Source organism: Tuber melanosporum (assembly GCF_000151645.1).
Source record: "Tuber melanosporum whole genome shotgun sequence assembly, scaffold_74, strain Mel28".
Lineage (NCBI taxonomy): Eukaryota > Fungi > Ascomycota > Pezizomycetes > Pezizales > Tuberaceae > Tuber > Tuber melanosporum.
Window position 1 is genome coordinate 328,027 of NW_003299122.1, and position 17,783 is coordinate 345,809.

The 17,783-nt window shown below is 47.9% G+C and overlaps 6 protein-coding genes; 2 read left to right on the top strand and 4 right to left on the bottom strand.

The window, feature by feature from the left end:
* Positions 1 to 1,631: 1,631 nt before the first annotated feature.
* On the top strand, positions 1,632 to 3,856 carry GSTUM_00010743001 (uncharacterized protein). XM_002841490.2 has 5 exons: positions 1,632 to 1,926; positions 2,031 to 2,486; positions 2,609 to 3,141; positions 3,204 to 3,301; positions 3,355 to 3,856. The coding sequence occupies exons 1-5, from the start codon at positions 1,879 to 1,881 to the stop codon at positions 3,429 to 3,431; spliced, it is 1,212 nt and encodes a 403-aa protein (XP_002841536.1). The 5' UTR covers positions 1,632 to 1,878; the 3' UTR covers positions 3,432 to 3,856.
* A 68-nt stretch (positions 3,857 to 3,924) lies between these two features.
* On the bottom strand, positions 3,925 to 4,713 carry GSTUM_00010744001 (putative mitochondrial 37S ribosomal protein MRPS12; the record flags this gene model as incomplete). XM_002841491.2 has 4 exons in its annotated part: positions 4,361 to 4,713; positions 4,177 to 4,277; positions 4,028 to 4,062; positions 3,925 to 3,958 (listed from the first exon to the last, which is right to left on the bottom strand). The coding sequence occupies exons 1-4, from the start codon at positions 4,665 to 4,667 to the stop codon at positions 3,925 to 3,927; spliced, it is 477 nt and encodes a 158-aa protein (XP_002841537.1). The 5' UTR covers positions 4,668 to 4,713.
* Positions 4,714 to 5,406: 693 nt separating this feature from the next.
* Positions 5,407 to 7,108, bottom strand: GSTUM_00010745001 (uncharacterized protein; the record flags this gene model as incomplete). XM_002841492.2 has 2 exons in its annotated part: positions 6,582 to 7,108; positions 5,407 to 6,296 (listed from the first exon to the last, which is right to left on the bottom strand). Exons 1-2 carry the CDS (start codon positions 7,024 to 7,026, stop codon positions 5,407 to 5,409), a joined length of 1,335 nt encoding a protein of 444 aa, XP_002841538.1. The 5' UTR covers positions 7,027 to 7,108.
* An 873-nt stretch (positions 7,109 to 7,981) lies between these two features.
* GSTUM_00010746001 (uncharacterized protein) lies at positions 7,982 to 9,555 on the top strand. XM_002841493.2 has 7 exons: positions 7,982 to 8,345; positions 8,447 to 8,467; positions 8,546 to 8,559; positions 8,630 to 8,706; positions 8,755 to 9,036; positions 9,110 to 9,258; positions 9,312 to 9,555. The coding sequence occupies exons 1-7, from the start codon at positions 8,303 to 8,305 to the stop codon at positions 9,479 to 9,481; spliced, it is 756 nt and encodes a 251-aa protein (XP_002841539.1). The 5' UTR covers positions 7,982 to 8,302; the 3' UTR covers positions 9,482 to 9,555.
* A 14-nt stretch (positions 9,556 to 9,569) lies between these two features.
* Positions 9,570 to 9,686, bottom strand: GSTUM_00010747001 (uncharacterized protein; the record flags this gene model as incomplete). Its single annotated transcript, XM_002841494.1, has 1 exon — positions 9,570 to 9,686. One exon carries the CDS (start codon positions 9,684 to 9,686, stop codon positions 9,570 to 9,572), a length of 117 nt encoding a protein of 38 aa, XP_002841540.1.
* Positions 9,687 to 9,694: 8 nt separating this feature from the next.
* GSTUM_00010748001 (uncharacterized protein) lies at positions 9,695 to 13,392 on the bottom strand (the record flags this gene model as incomplete). Its single annotated transcript, XM_002841495.1, has 11 exons — positions 9,695 to 10,233; positions 10,556 to 10,663; positions 10,791 to 10,983; positions 11,126 to 11,257; positions 11,321 to 11,543; positions 11,600 to 11,925; positions 11,978 to 12,055; positions 12,113 to 12,472; positions 12,615 to 12,682; positions 12,759 to 12,887; positions 12,945 to 13,392. 11 exons carry the CDS (start codon positions 13,390 to 13,392, stop codon positions 9,695 to 9,697), a joined length of 2,604 nt encoding a protein of 867 aa, XP_002841541.1.
* Positions 13,393 to 17,783: the final 4,391 nt, after the last annotated feature.

Genomic DNA, 17,783 nt, shown 5'->3' on the forward strand with positions numbered 1-17,783 from the left:
AAAGCCTCTCCTGTCCTTGCAAAGAAAGCATGATAAAAGTAGCGAGACAGGTGGATCTGGGACGTTCCAGCATGAGATTAGTGATGTGTAGCGCTCCGCGACAAACATGTGGGGAGGGGAGGGGGTTGAAAATCTATCATGTACCATTACTCAAATGCCATTTTTTGCACAATGTCCCAAAGCCCCATGCCGTAGTCAAATGAGGTTGCACGAAAGTATACCGGTACTCTATGTATCTTCTGCTACATCATAGCTTGAAATGATGTAATAAGCCTTAAAACTTTGCTGGTTCGATGAGAGTCCTTCTGTCGCACTTGCATCATCAATACCAAGCTTTCCCCTGTCGAGGCCATACGGCGTAGAACGGTGTTCCACGCTCTAGCACCCTGTGCTTGTGCTACACTAGAGCACAAAAGATAATACCGGTATGGCTTTGAACTTTTTTTCAAAGTCCGAATATTCTCGGGTGGTATGGGTCTTACCCATCATATGATACAAACAACAAACGAGAAGCGTGGTGCCCGAACACAGGAATTACAAATATATGGCCCATGATCCGTGCTTATCTGAGTCCCCGTGCCGGTACTAAAATCAGAGACTAACATTTAAGTACTTCGTGCCTGTTGCCTATAAGTTACATACACGTCCCGGACCATAAGCACTTGAAAAGAGAAATTCGAGTATATGGTAAAATATTTGCATATACCGAGCGCTCATTCAGATTATACACCCCTTGTTGTCGGGCCCTGGTGACCGGGGACGAGTAGCGTACTGTACAAGTACGAGTACGAGTACATGTGCCATTGTCTCATCTAAAGTTGGTCGATGAGGATTAGCCAATCCACGGGTTTGTGACCTCGGAAGATTGATCAAGCAACTGGAATGAATCCCGGAAGATTATCGGCCAAAGTGGAAACCCTGGATCTTCCCTGAAACAGAACACTTATATGATATCCCGGGGAGTGGGAGACCTGGGAGTGTAGATGTTCACACATAATTGTTTGTGCTGATTTAAGTTACTCCATAAAATTGAGGGTCAAATACTGTTTGGTGTCATAACATTCTCACGGGTCGTGGAACTATGAAACAAAGTGATGCGCAAAGATGGGTCCTGTTTGGCGTGCCGGGGGGATGTCGTTTTTCCTGCTTTTATGGCGAGTGAAGTGTTCTAACATTGCACTTTCTTGGCTATAGTTCAACTTATTATAGCTCAATATAGGCCTCCTAATCGATCCCCGCTCTCATCACAACGGTCGGTAAGGTTCTATCTCCATGGGGGGTTTTTTTGTGCCCCCCGGTCAAAGGAATTCATAAATTCGTAAATTTAAGTATGATAATTGAAATCGAGGTTTTAATCGAAGATAAATAATTGAATTGTCTCGAGGCCCCCTTTCTCGCCGGAGACCCCGATTCTTAGCCTTCTCTGCTAGAGTACAGTACCGGTACTATATCTAGACTATAGTACTGTACTTTACAAAAAGCCATCGCAATATCATAATAGATTGTCCTATGATGCGAGTCCCTCGTAACTCCTTGCGTTACCCGACCCACCAGAATTTACTGAGTGGTGCACCCACACTTCACAATCCGTGATACTTGTATGATACAGCAATTCACTTGATTAGTGTGCAGGGCAGCGAATCTCCTTTTCTTTTCTATATTAATCAACGCCACCATACAAAAAGTTTCATCAATCCCCCTTCAAAATATTTTCCTGCTTTTGCCATCTTGCTTCTTTAGCTTTCTTTGTTCTTGTTGAATGGGAGACTCATCAGACTAGCTTTCAAGGACCATCTCACCTCACCGCTTTCTCCAGCTTTGTTACTTTTCCTCATCTTCCTCCCCTTTCCTTTTTTCCGCCTCCACTCGTCCGTTAAGATGGCAGCGAATAGTCGAACCTTACGGTTCATACTATTAGCTTTCTTCGTGAGTAAAACCTACCAACCCACCCCCCCCTCTCGCGGAGCCATGAAGCATTATTTCGCTTTTTCTATCTGGCGCGTGCGCTTACACATTTAAATCTGGATTAGTCGATAGCTGTCCTTTTCAAAGTATACACTTCAAACTACCATGCCGGGACACCACTGGTGGACGTCGAGAAGATCGCCGAGCAACAGCATGCGCAGGATTCATCATCTTCCCCATCGCAATCCAACGGCAATAATGGGTTTTCCTCGAACCCTGCAAGCGGCCTCCCGGCTGGAGTTCATGCCGGAAAGCGCGCGAACGCTACGTTTGTCACGCTGGCGAGGAATAGCGATGTCTGGGAGATTGCAAAGTCTATTAGACATGTTGAGGATCGTTTCAATCGGAAGTTTAATTACGACTGGGTTTTTCTGAATGACAAGCCTTTCGATTCGCAGTTTAAGAAGGTTACTTCCGCGCTCACTAGCGGGAAGGCGAAGTACGGGTTGATTCCACACGAGCACTGGAGTTTCCCGGATTGGATTGATCAGGATAAGGCGAAGAAAGTTAGAGAGGATATGGTGAGCCTCCCCCGCTTTCAGTCTTTTGTGTTTTCTCCGCTCTGCTTGCTTTTGAAAATGGGTCTTTTGGTTTGTTTTTATTTGGTGTTAGGAAGCTAATTCCCGATCGATTTGTGTTTCAGGCCCAGCGAAAGATTATCTACGGCGATTCCATCCCTTACCGACACATGTGCCGTTACGAATCCGGTTTCTTTTTCCGACACGAGCTTTTGCTTGACTACGAGTACTACTGGCGCGTGGAACCATCTATCGAGCTGTTTTGCGATGTCGATTACGACGTCTTCCGCTTCATGGCCGAGAACAAGAAGAAGTACGGCTTCGTCTTGTCACTGTATGAATACGTCGAGACTATCCCGACACTCTGGGACAGTGTCAAGAGTTTCATGAAGGAGCATCCGGAATATATCAACCCGAACAATGCAATGGGGTTCCTCAGTGACGATGGAGGAGAAACCTATAACCACTGTCACTATTGGTCCAATTTCGAAGTCGGCAGTCTGGATTTCTGGAGGGACAAGGCATACATGGATTTCTTTGAGAAGCTAGATAAGGATGGTGGATTCTTCTATGAGAGATGGGGCGATGCTCCGGTTCATAGTATTGCAGCCAGTTTATTTCTGGATAAGTCGCAGATTCACTTTTTCGATGACATTGCGTACGGAACCCTACATAAGTGTAACCCCTACGATTTTCGGGAGCTAATGCACATTACTGCAGCTACTACCATGTGCCTTTCACCCATTGTCCTACTTCCGAAAAGGATCGACTGAAGCATAAGTGCCATTGTAATCCTAAGGATAACTTTGACTGGAAGGGTATGCTATACCTACTGATTTTACTCGATAGCTGAAAACTAATAAACCCTTAGGTTACTCCTGCTTATCCCGCCACTTTGAAATAAACAGCCTGGAAAAGCCAGAAGGATACGAGACACAAATGGACTAAGCGACACCAAATATCTTTTTTTTTTTTTTTTTTTTCTTTTGTTTCAACCACCATTTCCGCTCATATTTGTTTAAATTCTATGGCGCCACGCCGAAACGTAGGGATATCCGGACGGGTCTTTAAAGCACGAGTTTTGTGTAGTACAAACAAAAGGAAGGGAAGGAAAGGAAAACAGGGAGGAAGGAATGGCCGGTTTTGACGAAAGCTACGAACCCGATGTTCTGCGAGGGTGATACCGTTAACTACAGGGGGAAGAGGGAGAATGTGGTAAACGGAACCGATAATTGGTCTATCAAGTTTATTTTCCGCGTTCTTGTGCGATGTACGAATGCAGTTGGGAAAGAAGGTGTGTGAAGGGGGTAAGGGAATATTTATAGTAATTTTATACAGAGTGACAATTGATGAAGAAAATTATATTGACGCCATCGCCAGGGTCCAAATCATTGAAGACTCGGTCCAATTCAATTGGATTCAATTTCAGCTCAATTGCCTCCTATAACCCCTTCTTTGGCTTCTTTGTTCCGTACCTGCAAGCGCATTCCATTAGTCCCATACGTTCGAGACCAAGCATGGAGAGAGGAAAAGGAAGAAAATACTTTGACCGTGAAGTAGACCTATTCGGCACACCGCCCTAACCCCCCCACACAAAAAAAAGTCAACACAAAGACCCCCAAAGAACCAAAGAACCAAAGGTGAAGGGGCGGGTACGAGAGAAGAGGAGAGAAGAAAAGAAAGAAAAACATACCAAATCCAAAGCCCCACGAATCAAATGATATTTAACACCCGGACAATCCTGCGACCTCCCACCACGAACAAGGACGACAGAATGTTGCTGCGCGTTATGCCCTAAAACCGCCGCCGCCCCACCACCAATTAGCCAAACCTCACTTCCTCCCTTCCCTCCGGGAGTGAAAATCAAGCCAACCCACCTTCGCCAGGAATGTAAGCCGTGACAACCTTATCGCTGCTGAGCCGTACCCGCGCCACCTTGCGCTCGGCGGAATTCGGCTTCTTGGGCGCCATGACGAACACCTTCAGGCACACGCCCTTCATGCACGGGTTGTGCGTCTCCGACATGGCCGGCGATTCCGGCTTTCGCTTCGGTTGCGGCTTGCGGCAGCCGCGGCGGACTTGGTTGAATGTTGCGGCGGGGTGCGAGGTCGCGGTGAAGGTGCGAGGTGCGGCCGCGGTCGCGGTGCGGGGGAGGAAGCGCCAGAGGGGGTGGAGGGTGAACATTGTTGTTGGTGTTGCAGCGGGGATTGGTGGGGTGGGGAGGTTTTTTTTTATATATATATTTTTTGGCGGGAGTCCGTCCGGTTTTGATGTTTTGGTGTGGATGGTTGAGGTTTGGTGGAGTTGAAGGTAGGGTAATATGTACTGATGGACCAAACTCTCCGTCATGGATTTCTACTCGGAGAGTTTTTCTCCAACACAATCTACCATCGCAACTATTGTATTTATTTCCATCGGTGCTCTTGCATCTCACGCCGACTCAACTCGCCACTCTCTCACCACTCACATCAAGCTTATCATGCACCTCTTGGAGAAGGGAAAAACCCGGATACGCTTTCCTGAGTAGATTCCTCCCATATCCACTACGCGGATGCAATGGAAGGAAGCCACAACACCGTAGCCAACGAATGATATAATATATTATGACATGGTATTTTTTATTTCTTCTTTACCCACCTCCCTCTACTTGTACATGCTCCGGCCTGGCTGAACGGCCCCGTGTAATACAGTGCAAACAATAACGCAACAATGATATGAGTTGGAATGATAAAGCAGAAAAAGCAAAGCCAAAAAACTCACCGCAGTGCAAACCATGTCTAAGCAATCCCCATGGATGAGATCATGCGGGGAACGGCCTTGGGCACGATTCAAGCTCTTTATATCTAATTTGGAACGAAAGACGAAAGATAAAAGATAATGCAAATATGCTTCCGGATGTGGAGTGCTATAGCTCTGGTTAAGTTTACCTGCTAGACCATAGTAACGATAGTGTAGCCATGATGAAAGTTCCAACCGCTACGCTTTCCAGGATTGTAATGGTCAGGTCAACTCGTTTTATGGCTACCACTTCCTCGCCGAAAAGTTCCTCGACTTTTCCCGTCACCTCCTCTTTGATGTAGTCGATCCACGGTCGTTCGTCCACTACCGGTTCCGATGGTGCCTCCGCGGCAACTTCGATAGCCGCTATATTTTCTCCTGTGATAGCTTCTGTAGCATCTGCCACCTCTGCAGCTGCAGGGGGAGCTTCCCCTACGGCAGCTACTACCTCAAGTGAATCTGCCGCTTCGGCAACCTCGCCGCCAACCGCAGCAGTTTTGTCTGCGACGAACTGTGCTGCTCCGGAAGGTCCGCCTCGTTCACCCACAGGAGGAGCTCTCAATAGTGCACTCCTGAGCCCCTCTTCCTGGATAACCTCCCGGACCTTCTCTTCAAATCCACCCACCAGCCGTTTTCTCTTCCAGGGCTCCAATCCCAACTGCACAACAATGAACAACAGCACGTTGAAACCCATCAATCCCCAGGTTCCCCATGTGCTCGCCCTTCGAATCTTGTCACTCCAAATCTGTTCCTCATGGTACCGTGAAAGGATGGAACGGGCGAGGCCTGTTTGAGCCTCATCAGCGACGCGCTCCGCCTGGACGAGCAGATCCTGCGCAGTGGTTTCAGCCTGCTCGTTCGCGTGGTCCGATCGATAGAGTTCGGTGAAACGCTCGAGGTCTGTTGGGCTCCAGGCATGCTTCCGTTGGAGCAGTTCGTTAACCTCTCGTTGTGAGGCCGACCGACGGCTTATCGCAGCTTGGTACTCTTCTTTCGCATTCCGCACGGCCTGGCGAGATGCTTTCACATGTTGCTCTAAAGTGGTTTTCAAGAAAACGGACCTTTTATTTTAGCAAATTGACCTAGGTTCTATTATACAGCACTAGTCAAGATATCGCCGGAGAGGAAAACAGAGGCGAACAGTGTCATGGATCAAAAGGGACATCGTAGTAAGAAATTGCCGCCGAAGAAGCAATTGTGGGGTGGGGAAGCGCTTTAGGGAAGAGCAAAAGGGCATAAAACTGGATGACAAAGGGTTTGGAGAAAACTCGGAAAAGGGTTGGGGAAAGGGGGAAAGAAGAAAGAAGGAGGGAAAGATACCTCGCTGTTCAATCGACCTTTTCAATGCCTCAATGTCAGAATACCCCGTAATCTCGTTCAATTTCTGGCCGGCACGAGACATGGCCGCCTGTAAATCATCCATGGCAGCGGAGAACTTCCTGTGCATATTTAGACGTCTATTCTCCATCTGGGAAGGCAGATCCCTAAGCTCTGACTGAGGAGAAGGGGTACTCGACGGGGTACCGGAGGAATCCGGAGACGGGCTATCTCCTTTATTACCGCTATCGGGAGGCTTTCCCTCGGAAGAAAACCATCGGAAGTGCTGTTGGGGGAGTCGAAGCGGCTGCTGTTGCAGATGAGGCTGACACCGGATACAGAGTGATAACCTTGGACTCAGATGCAGTCGACGGAGGTCTAGGATCCGGCATGCGGCAGGAGAACCGGAGGGCCTTGCAAGCAGAATGGATCTGAGGAGCGGCCTCATGTCACGGCGGGCGCAGGGCGTGTCACGAAAATGCCGAAGGGGGGGGGGAGGAAGATGCTAGCGGCAGAGTGTGGGCTTTCTCTGATGGGTGTGGTGGTTGGTTGGCAGGTTGGGCGGTGGGGAGTTTGAAGAGTTGTCGGGTTAAAGAGTTCAGACGGAGAAACAATTGAGTTGCACGGTCTGGGCCTGCATACGAGATGGCAGCCCCTCGCCCCTCACGAAAAAAGGAGTAACGTTAACTCAATTCACCCAACCAACGGAAAGCCATCAACACACGGACAGCCAATGGGGGGGAAAGGAAGAAGGAATGAGTTACCTATGGTACCAATGTCTTGGCGGGGATAGCCTCATGATGAAATGAGGCAGGGATGGGGATGGGGTACGAGTACTACTCGTATACAGTATTCTACAAGTACCGCAATTTCTGAGACAGCGGGATTATATGTCAATGTCATGGCTGTCGTAGTCTACTCGTACTGCTATGTACTCGAGCATCAGCACCCCACTAACTCGAGTACCCCACCACCCTACCTGCACCACAAAACCTGACGGGCACTCGTATGATACCACTAGTAGTATATACCACTGGTAGAGTAGCAGTATTCAAGTATTCCGCATCCCTATCACTCATAGTAAATTGTTCATGCCCCACTGTATCATACTACTCTACGGAATGGTACTTGTATAATAGTACCGGTATCATAGAGTGCGGCGCCGGTAGATCCTTTTGGAAAACAGAAAGGCAACCGGACTGTAAACAATCAGGGAGGGATGGTGATGATGATGGATGGATTGACTGGGCAGGGAAAAAGGAAAAAAAGGAGGGAAAAAAAGGATATGCAGGTTGCCCCTCCCCCTCATTCTGCCTTTTGAGCTGCATTGCTTGATGCTGTCCTCCTCGGCGTGCATTTTTCCCGGCTGCCGGCACTCTCCCACTCCATCCTTCCATGCCCTCATCTTCCCCGTCGTATTTATCATTTACTGCTACAAGTGCCGTTGATGCTAATGCAAGGAAACCAAACAAAGATATGCTTAGTTTGAAGGTTGCAATGCCTCCCCCTCGGGTGAATTCCCTCTACTCGAGTACACTATCCCCCACCCCTTCAACATCTTCGGCCCTTGAGTCGTTCTCCACCTCTATATAACTAGGGCCCTAGGACCCCTCCCTCTCTCTTCCCTTTCCCCTTCATCCTCATCCTCATCCTCATCTTTTTTTGCTACCCTTAAACTATTATACCATAAACTATAGACGGATAAATTTTCTGTTCAATCAAACATGGCCCCCGCAAACAAAGCTGTTGTCTTTACCGATTTCGATGGTACGTATGCTATCATGATCCATTCCCAGCGTACCCTAGCCCCACAATTATCGGGCTTGTGTTTGCTTTGAACTGAACTGATACATCCTTCCAAACAATAGGAACCATTACTCTGAAAGACAGTACGTAGCCAGTTGAGAGTGAATTGATCTCTCGTGGAAGCCTACAATTAACTAACATCGGTTATCCTCGACTGCCAGGTAATGATTACTTGGTCAGTTCCCCATCTCTCTCACTCGTGCTGCCAACAGTCCCCGGGCCCTTGCTGACGTCTTCAAATATAGACCGACAACCTTGGATATGGGGAGCAGAAGCGTAGAGATGGCAACATTGATATCCTCGAGAACCGTGTCAAGTTTCGGTACTTACCTCACCCCCTAAACCTATTCCTCAAGCTAATTCTCCTCAGCGATGCATTCAAGGAAATGCTCGACTCAGTACCCACCCCCTTCGACGAGTGTGTTGATATCCTCGTCAAGAACATCAAGCTGGACCCGGGCTTCAAGGATTTCTACGCCTGGTGCTTGGCTGAGGGGATTCCCGTCATCGTTCTTTCATCCGGAATGGAGCCCATTATTCGCGCGCTCTTGACCAATCTTGTTGGACCAACAGCAGATCAGATTAAGATTGTTAGCAATCAGCCCAAGCATTTGCCCGATGGGACATGGACCATCGATTATCATGATGACAGGTTTGTCTACCCTCCACCTGCTTTCCTTTCCTCCGGCGAAGTGGGGAGTTAATATGTCACGGGATGGAAATAGCGACTTTGGACACGATAAATCGTTGGCCATTAGGCCGACTGCCAACCTTCCAAAGGAGGATAGACCTGTTCTTTTCTACTGTGGTGATGGTGTATCCGATCTGTCTGCTGCGCGTGAGACTGATCTGCTTTTTGCCAAGTATGGCCATGGTATGTCGCAAGCTTAGCCCATCGCTGTGGTACACTACTAACATTTCCCCTAGACTTGATCACCTACTGTGAGCGTGAGGGCAATCCCTTTGTCGTCTTCAAGACATTCAGCGACATTCACAGAGATATCAAGGATATCATGGAGAACAGGACCACCATTGATGAGGTGGCTGGTAGATATGGGAGGGAGAAGGCGGCTGCAGCAGCAGCAACAGCAACATAAACTGTTCGGTAGATGAATGCGTCTAGAGGATGAGGACTATCCATAGATAAATAAAGTATCTGTTTTTTGTTTTACCCATGTGGAACCTCTACCGTGGCATATTTACAAAATGTGACCGACCGTATTGTGTGAAAATAATGAAAAGAAAAAATGAAGAGGAAAAGAAGGAAAAGAAAGAAAAGATTGCTGAACAACAATTAACCATTCTTATCATTACCGCCGTTCATTCAGTTCCAGATCCATGGGGGAAGCCTCGACGTCTAGAACTTCATCCTGGGTATCACTATCTCCAATCCTTTCCCTGGCCGGCAGCGCCTCCTGCCTCAACACCTTCCTGCGCAGCCATAGTGAAAGCCCAACAATAATACCCCACAGCTTCTCCTCCCTCTCAACCTCAGCGCTATCGTCGCGGGGATTCTCCCTATTCTCCACCTTGAACTGAAACTTGAGCACGTCCTTCCTTGTCACGACGCCGGACAACTTCCCCCTATGCTCCACGAGCATGACCCTAGGCCCCACCTTCTTGAAAATCTCCATCACCGTCTCGAGTGGCAGGCGCGGGTGCACGGTCAACGGTGTTGGGTCGACGAACCTGGCAAAGTCCAGTGATAACGAGCCCGACGATAGTTGCCCTGCACCACCAGAACTAGAAACGGTCACTACTACGCTTGAGGCTGGTGTCTGTGTCTGGTCCACGGACAGGAAGTAGCAGCGGGAGGTGGGTGGAATAGCACGTTCGCGCTTGGCACGGTCTTCAGGGTAAATGAGAAAGTTAGCGTTTTTTCAAAAAAAAATATTTTTTTCTTCCAGATGGTATCATAGGTTGGCTAGACAGGTTAAAGGTAATACACGGTATATAGAATTGTTATTTATCCAGGTTGTCGAAGGAAAGAAGAAGAAGAAAAAAACTACCGGGCCCGGTTAGGCGGCGGAGTTCATTGATGCGGGGCAATACACATGCATGCCTCCAAGTGTGGGTTTATGGTTGCTCGGGTATGGGGTACCGGATTAGATATCGGGTGTGGGGAGTGGGAAGAAGAAGGTAAGAGAAGGGAGGGGAAGATTGATAATTACCAATGCCGTACTTGAGCTCCGTTCGATTAATGTAGCCTATGAGCAACTTTGAGTTTCTATCCTGCACGATCGGGAATCCTTGGAACTCTGTCGACTCTAGAATTGTTTCTATTGATAAACGTGGATATTAGTATGAGCGGTATATAGGCAACTGCTATTATAAACGTGGTGCGCCTTTTTAAAATGATAGGAGCGTTTTCATATATCAAGAAAGGTGGGGAGGGGGAAACATTACCGGCTTCTCGGATGGTCATGCCTGTGGATGGGAGCACAATTAATTCCTGATTCATCACATGAGATACTGGTACCCCAAACGAGTGGTCCTCTTTGTTATCTAAGAATGGGAACCCATTGAACCATATCATCCGGTCTGCGATGCCCGCTTTGCCAAAACTATCACTGACAGCTTTTGTTACGCCAACTACTATCTGCGATTTTGTGGTTATCCTTATCAGCTATCATCCGCAACACCCCTATCAACTACAAACTTGTGCTTTGCGTGTGCGACGTGCTGCGCAAGCGCCTGTTCATATATATATGCGTACGCGCGACAGGATGGAAGGAACGTACCATTGTGGGGAGAATGTAGGTTAATGCACCCGTGAGTTCAAACATGATAACCACCACAGAAACCGTAATGTGCATGATGCCACTAAGTGCGGCCGCAGCACCAAGGAATGCATAGGTCCCCGGTGTGATACACTTAGCGGGTGTTAGCAGGAGGGCCGGGTCTAGGTTACACAATATAGATGCAGATATACTTACGGGCATGTCTGGTTCGCAGCCAGCAAAGAACTTGGAGTTCGGCGCGGCTTCGTGGAGTGCTTGAACTAAGATCCCGACTGTTCGGCCGAAGGACGCTCCAATAGCCATAGACGGCACGAAGATCCCGGCGGGGACTTTGCAGCCGTACGAGATAATGACAAGAAACGCTCGGATTACAGTTGCGATGGTGAGCGACATGACCATATGCCATCTCCGACCACTCCTTCACAGATTGTCAGAATTGCCAGAATATCGGGGGTCGGTTCTTAAAGCTCTCACTCGCAAAGTCCATTGTAATCATGCCCACCCTCACATTCGTGAAATAGAATCTCCATGCTTTCTGTCATATCTATTCTTAGGAACATATTAGAGTAACAGATCACGGCAGTGATCCCTGCCAAAAAAGTTGCTTCCGCGATGGCCCATTGTTTCAGATATTTTTTGCGGAAGGACTGAGCACGCAAGTTCCATTTGATGACGAACTCGCCGTAGAGCCCGCCAAATATACCAATAATTATGAAGAAAACAATCTCAAAAAAGTGCCAGTCCCGATCATAAGTAACTTGAAACATGACAAGTTGACCGGTCCGGAATGGGTTCATAGCCTTCTTATATTAGTGACTGAAATAGGGGGAATTGTTCAAGAATCCCACTCACAGCAAGAACAGCGGTGGCTACCAATGCACAGAAATAGCTCCTCCACATTGTTTTTAGGGGAAAGTCCGACGACATTTCCTATTTCCAGTATTAGCGATCGCTTCCCCACTAACCACACTGGGAAGTAAAACCGACCTCAAGGGAAAAAAGCACACCCCCGATAGGGCTTCCGAAGGCAACGGCAACGCCCGCGGCGGCACAGGCAGACAATATCTCCCTGGTTTTCGCTGCATTCTTCCTGTACTTCTCGAAGAACCTGCTGATCACATTCCCGGTGCATACCGCATAATGCACACTAGGACCCTCCTTACCCACACTCAGTCCCGATGCAATGGCGAGTGGGAGGCCGATAGACTTTATTAGTAACGTCCACCCACCCAGAAAGCCCTTCATGACGAAGCCGGCAAGAATGCATTTGATTTCGGAGATGCCCGAGCCGGCAGCATATGGAGCGAAGGATTTAACGAGAATAGCACTGGTATATGCAAAGAGTATCTACAACACATCAGCACATCTGGCATTCCCGAAACAAATCACCCGCGCCCGGATAGCACGACCCACGGCGGCTCATACATCCGGAGTATGATAGTTTCCAACCGCCATTTACTGGTAGGGCAAGAAGGGATCAGAAACCTACCGAAAACAAAATGTAGAGCAGGTAATTCACTGGCCAAACCTTGCTCCATGTTTTCCACTCCGGGCAGCCTAAACCCTCCCAACAAGGAAAAAATCAGCCCTCAACCCCTCCAAAAACCCATAAGCCTAGCGAAACAGAACCCACCATCTTCTGCGCCCCAGCAGCAGAAATTTTCATTGAGATAAAACGCCGTTGTGCAATGTCCCAGCTTAATATCCGACAACCACTCTGTGGCTATATTCAGGAACGAGGCATTGAGGCCGATGCATGCGCCTATCTCGCGTTAGAGAACCCACAGTTAAAAGGGGTGTAGGAGGACCAAGTGAGCACCAATCAAGCTAATAACGATCCACGCCTGCCCAGCATCGTAGGACAACCAAAGCTTCCTCCTCCAATTTGTACGAATATAATACCCCTCCTTCCGTTTCTGAGTTCGTCGTTGAAGCTGCGCTCGCGCGGCGTCCTGTACCCAATCTATCCATCCAACACCATGAGGTTCTCCTTCCACCATTCGTCTTGTCGGGGGTAGGCAAACGTACCTATCGTCGTAAAGTCCTAAGTTAACCCTCATCAGCAAGTTCGCACAGCAACGAGGCTTAGGCGAAACTAGGCGAAGGAGTGTTACTTCATAGCGCCTAATCTCCTCTATCTCTTCATCGATCTGCTCGCCATCTTCATGCCGTGCCTCCCCAGCTTCAGCAGAACGAGTTGAGATTGCTATCGAGAGTCGCGAAGATACCGAGGGGCGGTGGAGGGGTCGTTGATGAGGTGAGGCCATATCATCGGTTGTGTAAGGGGCTGTGGGGGTCAGTGGGAAGGAGTGAAACTCGAGATGAGATACCAGGGGCGAGGGTATTTCTGGGTTTCCGTTTGGTAGATCGACGCTGCGTACGCACGGTATGACAGGGTGGCCTAGAGTTTCGCCTTTTGCTCGTAAACGAATAGTCTAAGTGAGGCTCTAGAAGTTTGTGCCAAGGTTCATCATTGGTGACACGTGACTTTGTTCATGAACGATCACTTAACATCGGGAAGGAGGAAGGAGATCTCTTTGTGATAAGAGGCGTGTGCATTGAACTATACTCACTAAGGTTAGCAAGTTCTGGCTACTCCTATGATATCTTGTACCTGGAACTGAAATGGTGGCCTGAATCAAAGAATAAAAAGCTCTCTGCCAAAAAGGAGACGAGGACTATCTCGTAGTCTATCACATATAGCAGAACTAAAAAAGAAAGTGGGCCTAATAAAACACAAATCAAGCGTGGTAGAGAGCGATTTCGGCGATCGACGGTACCGACGTTCAAGGTGTTTGTGCCGAGAGAAGAGAAAAAGGCTAGAGAAGAAGAAACGAACGCTAGAGAAGCAGAGACGGAACAGAACAATCGGTTCAATAAAGGAGGAAGCAAACAAAGCCATGAGAGGAAAAGAGAGTTATGGGTTTCTCACGCTAGGTAATTTCAACCATATTATACAGCAGTGGTGGGCACTGTGTGAGTACTCGAGTACGAGTACATACCAGGCTCACCGATACAGTTGGTGGTTTATTTATCCCCCACATCGGAAATAGTGCCGAATCCCCCCACGTTTCCATTAGACACGGCTCAGTAGGAGCAGCAGCAGTCGGGCTCCAATAGCACCAAGCGTGAGTGTTTTTCAACTGCTCCCCGACAATGTGGCTTCAGACCCGCTGGGATGAGAAGATATAGGAAGGCTGCTAAATCCAGGCTACCAAGTACAGAGATCCCGTCGAATGAGGGAAAACCTAGTATCATACCAGAGGTTTCAGCAGTCTGGCCTATTTTCGGGCCCTCTGCTCCCGATTAGAGCCAAGCACAGACAGGACAGGATATTACCACTAGTGTCACAAAGATATACAAGTGATAAGACATGTTCGACACTAAAATAATTACATCAAAACTCACTTATGATAGGGTTTGACTTTATAAGCAGACAGGATGAGAACAATAATCCAGATTCTCACCCCCCCATTCACCTACCCGGAGAAGGAAGGTAAAAGTGGAAGGAAGGAGAGAGGCAGTAATTTAGAAACCACTTTTCTTCCCTCATTATCCGACTGCCACCTTTTGAAAACTCTTCTTCCTGCCCATAACATTTCACAACCCACAACGGCGCATAAGCAAGCACCAGGCAGATGAAAGCCGAGAAGCTCTATGGAGCACGGTGCTGGCCGGCGCGATAAGCGGCCCAGCCTAGTCTCTTATCACAAAGGATCACTCGCACGATCGCACAGCCCTGCTGTCGGAAAGCATCAAAGGAGAGATCAACCCAAGTGGAGATTGAGTTGAGGTTCGCGCGCTTATGGAGCAATCAGAAGTTTTGTGGTTGCTGATTGGGGGAAAGATAAGGGGGAAAGGGATGCTTCAAAGAGGCCTGTATATGAGAGGGCGATGGAAGAAGTCACAGGGTATCACTCATGATAATTGTGAATGTGTGTGTTCCCGGAGTAGGAGAGAAGAAGCTTGATTTTTCAAATACAAAGCGAGAAGAGATACTAATATGCTACATCGACTGAGCAGTCACGCCGGACACTGTGTCCTATACTACACACTGGACACTGTGTCCTATACTACACAGGCCACCTGTCCAACATGACGCAGTAGTGATACCCTTATTCCGACATCTAACTACAAGAGGTACCCAATGCGGTAAACCACTTATAATTAGATCAGGCGTAGTCACAGATTGAGAAAACAAACAAGAGTCTTGTGACTAAAGGAAATGAAAAGGAAACTACATCTGTACGGCGGATAAGGACTAAGTCCAACAATAATTTGAAGCACAATAATATGGTAACATGAAATATAGGCCACAAGTACTAATTCCACCATCCGTGTGCCTGCAGCCTGCCATAACACTCGTGGCGCCCAACTTCAAAGTCGGGCACAATGCCTAATTAAGCTTCTCGCAAGTTACGAATAGTGTAGTGCTCCAGTAGCGTGCCCGAAAGTCTTGGCCAGCCATCTGTAAGTATTCCACGATCCCTCACAAATCCCTTCTTGCATACTGCCAAACTCCCCTTTCCACCACTGGTACTCCTGTTCTCTCTCCTGTCGTGACGGAGCCATAAACTGATTATCTTCATCCCCGCGCTTATGTATTTCATTGAGATCGATCTAGCACCCCATTAGCCACACAGCCACCATCACTTCCACAAGCTGGGCAAGGGGATGGGAGAAAGCAAAGCTTACCACAATGCGACGAGCCAAATCAATAAAGTCCTGCTCACTCACGCCCCCCCAATGGTCAACGTGAGGTTTGGTATCCAAGAAGTCATGAACAGAGTCTTTGTTCTCCATAACGGCGACGAGATCCTTGACAACTTTCTCACCTTCCGGTGAGAATTGCGGAAGATGCTTGCCAGAGATGAGGAAATTAGCGATCAATTGTCTTAGGAAACCGCGGGCTGCTTTGCAATGTCACGCTTGCAGAAGTGACTCGAGGTCTGCCCCCACAGGTTGTAGCTCTCAGAGATTGCGTGAACATGGCCGAAGAGTTTGTGGATTTCCTATGATGTGTTTCTCCACTATTAGCTTTTTATGTAATTATTGTCATGATTACAATAATAATAATAACTGCTTCGGAAAGCATTCTGGGGTTCACCTGAATCTGTTCTTGGATAGACTTCCCAACGGACTCCTCCGGAACCTTAAAGTGATTATAGCGGTATCGTGGATAGCCTTCTCGAATCGGATCAGCACCAAGTCGAAGTTCTTGTCTGTACCTGCGCCACTGTGTAGGAAGCCCATCGACTGGGCGAGGATTGCACCCTCCAAGATTGGCATTGCTGGATATTTGGAGAGTTCACGGATGGAGAAAGAGGCAAAAGTAGGAGGCTAACTTCGGATGAGGCAGGTGTGGAGTTTTGGCGCGTGGATATCATAGTAAGAAAGTAGGTGGTGTGTTTGGCGCCTTTCTTCGTGGCGGAGAGGGGCTGGCGTGCGTGTTAGACGGGTTGTCTTATATTCGAGGCTCAGAGCTTGGTGGCACCATTAACCCGGCGTCCTAAAGCCCTAATTAGTTCCATACATTTATCCCACCCATTTTCTATCTTTTAAAGAAGCCCTAGCTTGTGTGCTTACTATGGAGGGGTAGGGTTGAGGTGTTCTCTCCTAGGCGATTCTATAAGAGAGTTTTGTGTGGCATGATACCTCACTGTAAATCTTGCTAGCATATACCTGTCTCGGGCAATGATTAGAATCCCCAAGTACCTGAAAAGCTAGGCACTTTCGCCGATCCTAGCCTTTGAACCTCCTTAGATTGTGGTCTCACATATCATACTACAGTCAAAGCTAATCCGCTATGCGCGAGACCACAAGGCGAAAGACTAGTGACCGCAATCCATCAAACCGATTCATCGGCCGTACTTAGAGTGTGAGCATAAGTCTGTGGAACTTTGGCCCATTCGTCGAAATCTCTATCTGTGTAATTGTTTTTTCCCCCCAGCTACTTGACCCAATTTACGCTAATCTTAGGTGAAGGGGGAAAAAAATCTGTTGAACAACCTCACCTGTTTGTTAGCTAGAGAGAATACCGTCCCCTAAGTGTTCGAGAGGCGATCGTGCCAGCCAGAGGGATTCGACATACTCACTCTTAATACCCTATACAGTAGACGGTGAGACAAGTATTTACCTGTTAATCTCATTGGAACTACTCCCAAGCACATCCCCTTTGAGTGCTTTGGGATCCAAATGTTATTCTGAGACGGGCAAGGAGAGAATGCAAGCACACCCCTATAATTTAGCTATCATACCCCTAAAGGTTTAGGTTTAGAGTGGATGTAGATTTTGCAGCTCCAACTGTAGAAAGAAGAATCCTGTAGTAGATATGAGCACAAATTTATTTGATACCACTCAAATGCCAAGCTACTAGTTTTGTACACTTAGATTTTTCTATGATACTTTTCGGATTCAGTCCAGTTGTGAGGCAAACTCACTGCGCTTATCAGTATACCGGTATATGACAACCCTCTATGATACTACTATCCATCCCATACAAATCCTTCCATCCCCTTTCCCATCATTCCCCTTACTGTGATATACATACACCTCGCTCGGTTTCTCCGACTCCGAGCGAGAATAGCACGTTAGCAGCAAGCTGCTGACGACATATAGATATTTTCCCCCCTTCCCTTTCATGCTACGTTCTTCACGC